General features: G+C 45.6%; 2 protein-coding genes across 2 annotated transcripts; one reads left to right on the forward strand and one right to left on the reverse strand.

The window, feature by feature from the left end:
• The first annotated feature begins 38 nt into the window (after positions 1–38).
• On the forward strand, positions 39–3,732 carry Nip7 (nucleolar pre-rRNA processing protein NIP7). Its single transcript, XM_031341332.1, has 5 exons — positions 39–202; positions 308–394; positions 487–625; positions 1,134–1,274; positions 1,446–3,732. The coding sequence occupies exons 1-5, from the start codon at positions 147–149 to the stop codon at positions 1,563–1,565; spliced, it is 543 nt and encodes a 180-aa protein (XP_031197192.1). The 5' UTR covers positions 39–146; the 3' UTR covers positions 1,566–3,732.
• Positions 3,733–4,192: 460 nt separating this feature from the next.
• Tmed6 (transmembrane p24 trafficking protein 6) lies at positions 4,193–8,984 on the reverse strand. The gene is made up of 4 exons (XM_031341330.1): positions 8,139–8,984; positions 6,828–6,954; positions 5,746–5,894; positions 4,193–4,543 (listed from the first exon to the last, which is right to left on the reverse strand). The coding sequence occupies exons 1-4, from the start codon at positions 8,349–8,351 to the stop codon at positions 4,313–4,315; spliced, it is 720 nt and encodes a 239-aa protein (XP_031197190.1). The 5' UTR covers positions 8,352–8,984; the 3' UTR covers positions 4,193–4,312.
• Between the last annotated feature and the right edge of the window lie 637 nt (positions 8,985–9,621).

Genomic DNA, 9,621 nt, shown 5'->3' on the forward strand with positions numbered 1-9,621 from the left:
AAGGTAGGTGGCGCTAGCCGAAAAGAGCGCGCAGAATTGGGCTAGAAAGGCACGCTTTGGCGTACCCAGGAAGTGGGCGGGGGTAAAGCGGCTTCCGCTTCCATCCCTTCAGACACGAGGATCCCGGGAGCCAAGCTAGCGGGAAAATGAGGCCTTTGACCGAAGAAGAGACCCGGGTAATGTTTGAGAAGATTGCGAAATAGTAAGAACCGGAGTGGCGGACGAGGGTCGGGCGTGCCGGGAGTGGGGATGCGGCACTGGGGCGGGACGGTTCCTGCTCAGCTGGCAGTCTTCTCTTGGCCCTCAGCATTGGAGAGAATCTGCAGCTCCTGGTGGACAGACCCGACGGCACTTACTGTTTCCGGCTGCACAACGACCGAGTGTACTATGTGAGGTGAGCTGGGGCTTGCTGCCGACTGTGTATCGGTCTGGAGGCCTGCATCCATCAGTGGTCGTCACCAGGTGCCACCTTCCTCCCCCTTGTAGTGAGATGATCCTGAAGCTGGCCGCCAACATCTCCGGAGATAAGCTCGTGTCCCTGGGGACGTGTTTTGGGAAGTTTACTAAGACCCACAAGTTCCGGTTGCACGTTACAGCGCTGGACTACCTTGCACCCTATGCCAAGGTATGTGGGGCTGGTCTCGGTTTTGCCATCCGGGATGAAGTCACGGATGACGGGCAGGTCAGAACACAGGTGCTTCTCTGTCGAGTTTCAGACAGTGTCAGCGCAAGGAGCTGTTTGTTGGTATTGCCCCTTGGACACGTTTAGGAAGGGTTATGGCCCTGAGAGGACCGTGGAGCTGCATAGCCTAGTAGTCTACAGGAAACCAGGCTCCCGCAGTGTCAGCTGGATATCAGAAAGCAGAGACAAGTGGCAGAGGGAGAATGATCCTAGGGTCAAAAAAAAAAAAAAAAAGTTAAGCTGCCTGTTATGTAAACTGCTCATATCGTGAGCGTTTAGATGTAAGGTTGAGGAAGGAACTCCATGGTGAAAGATCAAAAAATTGGGGTCCAAACAACCTAAAGGGACCGTGTCCTTCTCCCACCGCTCCTTAAACACGGAAGTAGTCCCTAATCCACCTACAGGGATATGGCCTAGCATCTTTGACTCTTGGTTTTTGTCACTCTTTCAGTATAAAGTGTGGATAAAGCCAGGAGCAGAGCAGTCCTTCCTGTATGGAAACCACGTGCTGAAATCCGGTCTGGGTCGAATTACTGAAAACACATCTCAGTACCAGGGAGTAGTGGTTTACTCCATGGCAGACGTCCCTTTGGTGAGTAGCCAGGTAGCCATCGCAAATACCAGGTACCTACTGAAAAGGATGAAGTTTCAGTCAGCACCTCTGAGACTGACTTCTTGGCCTCCTTCACATTTCTCAAAGATACAACTGTTTCAATGTAGTTTTTGTTTTGTAAACAGAGAGTGTCTGTTCTTTCAATTCCAGGGTTTTGGAGTGGCTGCAAAGTCTACCCAAGACTGCAGAAAAGTGGACCCCATGGCAATTGTGGTGTTCCATCAAGCAGACATTGGGGAGTACGTACGCCATGAAGAGACATTGACTTAGGACGGTCATCCCAAGAACATTTTGTGTGTGAGCGGACTTAGCTTTGTTTCCTGTGCGCAGGCCATCCTGTTAAGTCTGGAGAACACTGAGAGATGAAGCTTGGATTCGTATCAACAGAAATGGCTCAAAAATAGGGTTTCTGGCCCTCTAGAGTCAAAAGCAGGTGGATCACAAGTATAAGGCCAGCTCAGGCTACTTGGCAAGTTCAAGGGTAGCCCGGGCTACATAGTGAGACGTGTGAGTGTTTGTGTGAGTAAATGGAGTGTTTCTCTCTGTATCTGCATCGTCTTTGTTTGGATTAGAAGACTTGTTCTGAGTGCGTCTTCTTACTTCACTGAGGACAGCAGCAATCTTACCGTTATCTGTGATAACACTGTTTGCCAAGCTCATAATAGCACAGTGGACATTCTGTTTGTTAATATTAAAGGTAGAAACAGCCATATAAGGATAGATGGCCATGCCTGTGGTTTTACATATGGAATTTAATAAAGTTTAATGGGTTTATATTTTTTATATGGGTGAATGTTTTGTTGGCATGTATGCATGTGCACTGCTTATGTGCCTGGTGCCTAAGGAAGTCAGAAGATGGCTTCAGATCCGGAACTCGAGTTACTGGTTGAGAGCCACCAGTATAGGTGCCAGAAATTAAACCCAGGTCCTCTGCAAGAAGAGCAATGCACTTAACCACTATCTCTCCATCTCTCCTAATAAATGTCATATGTGCGATTTGGCTATTTCTTTATGGTAAGTGGTGTATGGTGTGGAAGAGTTGGTATTCAACCCTTAATTCTGCTACTTCCCAGCTGTGTGGTGTTGGACAAGTTACTCTGCTTGGAGAAGCTTCATTTTCTTCCTTTGTTGAAAGAAAAAAAAAAACCATGAAACTGCCTTATGGTGGTGCACATCTTTAATTCCAGGACGAGGGGAGTGGGGTTGGGACAGAGGCAGAGGCCCTGTAGGTTTGAGGCCAGTCGGTCCAACTTTAAAAGACAAACCTATAGTGGCATATGCCTTTAATCCCAGCCCTTGGGAGGCAGAGGCAGATGGAGTTTGATGCCAGCCTGGTCTACAGAGTAAGTTCCAGGATAGCCAGGGCTACACAGAGAAACCCTGTCTTGAAAAAAACATTCAGAATTGAAAATACAACAGTTGTATAGGATCTGGCAAGTAGTAGAGATACCCTGTCTCAAAACAGAAAATTGTGTGTGTCTGAATATATCCCACTTGGATACCAGTGTCCTCAGAGGCTGGAAAACAGTTGTTGGGAACCAAACTCCAGTCCTCTGAAAGAAAATGTTTTTAACTGCTGAGCATCACTGTCTGTGTGGAAATAGTTTTGTTATTTTTTTTTTCTTAATTGAAACAAGTTCTGACTACTTATCTCTGCCGACAGACTTAGAATGTGCTATATCACCCAGGCTGGCCTCAAAACTCAAAGATCCATTCAATTCTGAAATGCTGGGATTAAATGGGGGGTACTTCCATACCAGGCTCAACCCCCCTCTCCCCCTTTTTTTGTTTTTTTGAGACAGAGTTTCTCTGTAGCCCTGGCTATACTGGAACTCACTATGTAGACCAGGCTGGCCTCGAACTCAGAGGTGTTTGCCTCCCAAATGCTGAGATGTGCCCTACCATGCCCCAGCTTCAGAACAATTTCCTATTTTGTTTTTTTTGTTTTTGTTTTTGTTTTTCTCTTCGAGACAGGATTTCTCTGTAGTCCTGGCTGTCCTGGAACTCACTCTGTAGACCAGGCTGCCTCCCAAAAAAATCTGCCTGCCTCTGCCTCCCAAGTGCTGGGATTAAAGGCGTGCGCCACCACTGCCCGGCAACAATCTCTTAATATACTATTTTTGTCAGTTTAGGGTACATTTTTAATTTTTGAGACCGGGTGTCACATTATGTCTAAGTTGGTCTGAAATGCTATAAGTGCTATGAGGCCCAGGCTGTCTTAGCCTCTCAAGGGATGGTATTATAGATCTGTTGCAAAGTATTTCTAACCACTGAAGGGCACTATAGGGCCATCAGGATAGCTCAGTGGGCAGGCTGGTAGGGTGGATAAGCTGTGTGCCACCATGCCTGACACTGTCCAATCCCTGGAACAAGGTAGAAGTTGGGGACACTGACCTTTGTAGTCCTGTACAATTAATTAAAATTTTAAACTCCAAAAGTTCTCTTTGTCTTGTTTTCAACTCTTCTTTCAGAGCTTTTAACTTACTTTGAGATAATGGCCTTGAGCTGGCTGAGGCTGATCTTAATGCTTCCTCCTTGGGAGTGCTAGAGTTCAGATTTGAGAGCCACCGATCTGATTTATGTGGTGCTAGGGATCAAAGCCCAAGCTGCATACAAAGCAGGTACTTTACTGAAGTGAGCACCTTCATCCTCAGCACCCCCTCCAGGGTTCTCTGTTAACTTAAGTGCAGTCAGTGAAGGCCAGGGACAGCTGTATAAAGATCAGTTCTTTAGGCTGAGGACGGTGTTACACACCTTGCCAACAGTGGGGACGCAGAGGCAAGTGAATCTCTTGTTGGAGGTGAGTTGGATCTACCCAGCAAGTTCTACGCTAGCCAAGGCTACATACTGAAACTTTTAACACTTAATACATATTTTAGAATAATCAGCATCAGAACTTATTATTGCTGCCATTTGCCTTTATTGAGGGACACAAGAGAAAGGGGATTTAAATTGACTCTTTTCCCCAATAATTCCCAAAGCCAATTTGATCAAAGCTTTGACAAATATGCTACATGTTAGCATCTTGGCTTCTTTGTGTCAGTAGTTGAGGCGGTGAAAAGACGTTTCAAGAAATACAGCTGGAGGACTCCAGAAAGAACGATAGCAAGGCTCTGAGCTGTGGACCACCAGTTCACGTAGGTGTAATTAGACTGCAGGAGGAAAAAGTCAGCCACCTTCCTCATCCGGGCAGAGTTGTAGAAGCGCCACATATGGAAAACATGGTTCTGTACCCTTTGTGTGCTGTCCTGTGGGAAGAAGGAAAACCACTCTGGCTGCTGTTTCGGTCTCACCTGCCCTGATCTAAGTGACCTACGTCATTCAGGATCCTGACAAACAGTACTACAGCAGTTGCTAATAAATAGCACTTTGAATGTATTTGAAAAAAAATTGCTAGAGTAGTTTTAAAGTTGGGAGGCAAGGGTGGGGGCTTGGGATATACTCCAGTGGTAAGGATTGCCTAGTATCCACAAAACTCCCTACACCCTAAACACAATAGCCTTGCACATTCAAGGTAAACACTCTTCCAGAGCTACTTCTCATGTAGCCCAAGCTGGCCTTGAAGTCAGTGTGTAGCTAAGGATGACTTTGAGTTCCTGATCTCCTACTCTGTTGAGGTTACATGCATAAGCCACTATCAAGAGATTTCTAGATCCTTTTTGATTGAGATGTGTGTTTAACAGGTCACCAGCTTCCTAACTGATGCCTTGTCCCTGCAGACTCTTGTTAGGTTTATGAGAAATGTCTTTGGCAAAATGTCTCCAGCAACTACCAAATAACAAATCTGCCATTGTTGCACCAAAGCTGCCATAAATGATGGGTAGCTATCAAACAAACATCCCTCTGTTCCAGTAAGATTTAGGTTTACAGAATAAAAGTTTTGTGCGCTGGGCTGGGTGGTGGTGGCACATGCCTTTAATCCCAGCACTTGGGAGGCAGAGGCAGGTGGATTTCTGAGTTCAAGGCCAGCCTGGTCTACAGAGTGAGTTCCAGGACAGCCAGGGCTACACAGAGAAACCCTGTCTCGGAAAAACAACAACAACAAAACAAAACAAAACAAACAAAAGCCATGCTTTGTGAAAGAAGCGACCATATAAAGCCACATGCGTGATTCTGTTTAGAGAACACCTGCAGGAATAGTACAACAGCCCTTCTAGAATTAGGAGATTCTAGAGGGAATGGGGGCAGTAAGGAAAGTGTAGAATTTCTTTTGGGGACACGAGAGTGTTCTGCTTTAAGTACTAGGGTAGCTGCACAAGTTTGTGAGTGTGTATTACAGACAGGCAGTGGACTAGATGGACGAGTTAGCCATTGCCCAGGCCTTGGTACCATAGGAGCGTCATGCCCCATAACGATGAGCTGAAGGGTCCAGCTCTTTTTGCCTATTTTGGTTTTCATTATGAGTCCTCCCTCATTAAGGCCACACTCCCAAGAACGCCAATCCCATTACCTCAATTGCATCCAGAGTATCATTCAGCTGTTTTCTTTGACTCTGCTTATGATCCATCTCAGGCCCCTCATAGAAGACTCCAAAGTTGAGATAGACTTGTATAGAACTGAAGCGATTCTGCTCATTTTTTAGACAAAGCTGATAGAAGCCTGTGGGAATTCCTAGATCTCATTACCAGGTCCTCAGTGCCCCACCCTGTCTTACAATTCCACATAGACATAATTGCTTACCAGTTATGTTTCATTTTATTTTTTTAATTTGAAGCAGGGTCTCACTAAGTAGCTAAGCCTGGCCTTAAACCCAGAATTCTCATGTCTCAGCCGTTGAAATGCTGGGATGAGGGCCATGTACTACTATTTTTAGTTTGGTTCCCTAGTTTCAAATTACTACTACAAGTACCTTGTTTATTTAGAAAGTAACAGGCTCATTTTTTTTGTTGTTGTTGTTTTGTTTTGTTTTTTTTTTTTTTTTTCGAGACAGGGTTTCTCTGTGTAGCCTTGGCCTTGAACTCAGAAATCCACCTGCCTCTGCCTCCCAAGTGCTGGGATTAAAGGTGTACGCCACCACCACCCGGTGCTAAATGTTAACCCTTATATTAGATATAAAAAATGTTTTTCTCTTCCAACACTAATTCCTACTTTGTTTTTTGGTTTTTTTTTTTTTTTTTTTTTTGTTTTTTTTTTTTTTGTTTTTTTGTTTTTTTGTCTTGAGATTGGGTCTCATTATGTAGCTATGAAGAGCAGTGTGATGGTTGGAATGAGAATGAAATATAGATAATGAGAATGAATTAAATATAGGCTCAAATATTTAAATGCTTGGTATCTAGTTGGGAGAACTGTTTTGGGAAGGGTTAGCCTTATTGGAGGAGTTGTGTCACTGTGGGTGACAGGGCTTCTCTGTTTAAGAGTCCTGGCTGTCCTGGAACTCACTCTGTAGACCAGGCTGGCCTTGAACTGACAGAGATCCACCTGCCACTTCCTCCGGAGTGCTGGGATTAAAGGGTATTACCACCATTCCCCAAACCTTATTTCTCAGTTTCATAGAAATGTATGACTATTATACCTTTGGAGACAAATACATACCTGTCTCTTGTGTAGCAAAGTTAATCTGGCCCCGTACATCCTGGGAAGTGTCAATAAGGAAACCCTGTGGGGTATGTGCCGTGGCAACAATGTGTCGGTCATGTGACATTCCGAGAATGCGCTGAACCTTCCATCACCAATAAAAGAGAGAGAGAGAAAACACCAGCAGGATGGTAAGACCGATGCTGTATGGGGTATGTGCCGTGGCTACAATGTGTCGGTCATGTGACATTCCGAGATTGCGCTGAACCTTTCATCACCATTAAAAAAGAGAGAGAGAGAAAAGTCCCTACGACATCACTCAAACACCAGCAGGATGGTAAGACCGATGCTGTATCTCAAGTCTGAGGCCAGTGCCTGGGCTACCTGAGACCCGTCTACCCAAGAGCCCTCACAACCTAAAAAAGACAACCCAAGTTATCTCTAGCTTTAATATTAAGTTACTTGGGTGGCTTAAGTCCCTTTGGGTGTACTTGTCCAAGGGATAGGCACCTTCCAAAAAGAAATAGAATTGTTTCGTTGCATAGACAAGCTTTGAGCTGGTTATTTTCCAGTTTTCTAGGATTAACACAAGCAGATCTGACATCATTCCCACTGCATGAACTGAAATGATTTCATTTGGAATCTATTATGGGACCCTTACTTTTCTGTCTCTCTCTCTCTGTCACTCTCATTTCATCTTTCTTTCTTTCTTTCTTTTTTCTTTTCTTTCTTCTTTTTTTTTTTTTTTTATGGTTTTTCGAGACAGGGTTTCTCCGTGTAGTCGTGGCTGTCCTGAACCTCACTCTGTAGACCAGGCTGACCTTGAACTCAGAGATCCATCTGCCTCTGCCTCCCAAGTACTGGGATTAAAGGAGTGCGTCAACACCGCCCGGCTAATGTCTTTTTTCTTGATAGGTTTCTGTGTAGTCCTGACTGTCCTGGAACTCACTCTGTAGATCAAGCTGGCCTTGAATTCAGAGATCCCCCTGCCTCTGTCTCCTGAGTTCTGAGACTAAAGATGTGTGGCCCACAATTATGTGACTATTTTAGCAAGTGTTGTCTTCCCTCAAATCTGAGGAAAGGTGAAGGCTGCCTCTCCTGAAGGAGCATTGGCTTGGAACACACTTCCATAGCTTCCAGTTCTAGACCAATCCATCTGCTTTCACCCCTGTTGCTGGCTATTCATCCAAGTCTCACCCAGAGCTGCTCTCTAACTGAAGGTCCATTTGATTCACAAGGGACAGCCACAGCCTCACAGGGAACCAGGCCTTGGCTTCATCAAAAGCCTGGCTCACTTTGTAAAAGGCATTGGCAGAGGTCTCCACGCACCTCATAGCTGAAGTAGAGGTAACCCATCTGGTCAGCAAATTGCCAGAAACATTCTGTGGCTCCCGGATGGACCACGATGGCAAAGTCATTTCGATCAGCTCCACGGAAGAGTGGCTGGTCCTTGGAGCCATGTAGGGGATCTGTCTCCTGGCTCTTAGCAGAAGTCACTAGGCTCAGAACCACCAGCTCAGCCACAAGGAGCAAAGGGGACATGCCGCCTTCTGTGAATTCTTCTGCGGGTGAGCCTGCTCACAGTCCTGTGGAAAGGAAGTCAGACAAGCATCCAGCTAATCATTAACCCCACAAGCCACACTTAGGACCAGTTTCAAAGCCATTGTAGATATTCTGTAAAACAGGTGCCATGCGCCACAACCCCCCTCCCCCCACTACTGTGTTGGCTCACAGGATTTTGCTTTCATCTCAAAAAAGTAGCTTGCCAGATCTAGATTATGGGTGTTAGATAAGTATTTAACCACAAGAGAGTTTTCCATCCATCCACCCATCCATCCTTGGAGCTGTTTTCTCAGTTCTTGCTTCCTGTAGATTAAATATGTGGCAAGTTCATTTACAGCCATTGTACATAGTGACAAAGCTGGCTGGGATGAGATCTCTCTTGTAGCAAATGGCTAGGTGCTCCTGACAGTCCATCCAACGCCAGGGTAGCTTCTGGCCTAGAGCAAAGCACAGAGCATACATGGATATTTTCTCACTTTTTGGGGGTAAGGTGGGGTGCAGTACAGGGTCTCCTATGTAACCAGTTTTTTTAAATATTTCTTTTATGTATATTAGTGTTTTGTCTGTATGTACACCTGCATTACCAGAAGAGGTCATCGGATCTCATGGGACCACAGTTATAGAGGGTTGTGAGCCAACATGTGGGTTCAGTTCCCAGTACCCAGGACCTCTGGAATAGCAGCCAGTGCTCTTAACCACTGAGCCTCTCTCCAGGCTGGTCTTGAACTCAGAAATCTGCCTGCCTCTGGGTGCTGAGATCAAAAATATTGGCCACCACACCCAGATAAATAAAAATTTTAATGTATGAAGAAGGGCTGGCTACTTTTATGTCAACTCCATACAAGCTATACTCATCTGAGATGAGGGAGCCTCCATTGAGAAAACCAAAAAATCAGCCTCCATAAAATAAGGCTGCAGGTAAGCCCATAGGGAATTTTCTTAGTTAGTGATTGATGGGGGAGGGCCCACTCCATTGTGGGTGGGGCCACTCATAGGCTGCTGGTCCTGAGTTTTATAAGAAGACAGTCAGAGCCAAAGAGAGAGAGAGAGAGAGAGAGAGAGAGAGAGAGAGAGAGAGAGAGAGAGAGAGAGAGAGAGAGAGAGAGAGAGAGAGAGAGAGAGAGAAAAGGCTGGTAAGCAGCGCTCCTCCACAGCCTCTGCATCAGCTCCTTCATGCAGGTCCCTGTCCTGCTTGAGTTCCTGTCCTGGCTTCCTTCAAAGATGAGCTGTGATGGGAAACATAAACCAA

Source organism: Mastomys coucha, unplaced genomic scaffold, assembly GCF_008632895.1.
Source record: "Mastomys coucha isolate ucsf_1 unplaced genomic scaffold, UCSF_Mcou_1 pScaffold22, whole genome shotgun sequence".
NCBI classification, from domain to species: domain Eukaryota; kingdom Metazoa; phylum Chordata; class Mammalia; order Rodentia; family Muridae; genus Mastomys; species Mastomys coucha.

What these genes read in the sequence shown, in the direction of transcription:
- Nip7 (XM_031341332.1), top strand. Translation starts at nt 147, where the DNA reads ATGAGGCCTTTGACCGAAGAAGAGACCCGGGTAATGTTTGAGAAGATT. An exon ending in TTTGAGAAGATTGCGAAATA is followed by an intron (nt 203 to 307) that starts GTAAGAACCGGA and finishes CTTGGCCCTCAG; the next exon opens with CATTGGAGAGAATCTGCAGC. An exon ending in ACCTTGCACCCTATGCCAAG is followed by an intron (nt 626 to 1,133) that starts GTATGTGGGGCT and finishes TCACTCTTTCAG; the next exon opens with TATAAAGTGTGGATAAAGCC.
- Tmed6 (XM_031341330.1), bottom strand. Translation starts at nt 8,351, where the DNA reads ATGTCCCCTTTGCTCCTTGTGGCTGAGCTGGTGGTTCTGAGCCTAGTG. An exon ending in ACCTCTACTTCAGCTATGAG is followed by an intron (nt 6,955 to 8,138) that starts GTGCGTGGAGAC and finishes TGGTGATGGAAG; the next exon opens with GTTCAGCGCATTCTCGGAAT. An exon ending in CTTTGCTACACAAGAGACAG is followed by an intron (nt 5,895 to 6,827) that starts GTATGTATTTGT and finishes GAATTCCCACAG; the next exon opens with GCTTCTATCAGCTTTGTCTA.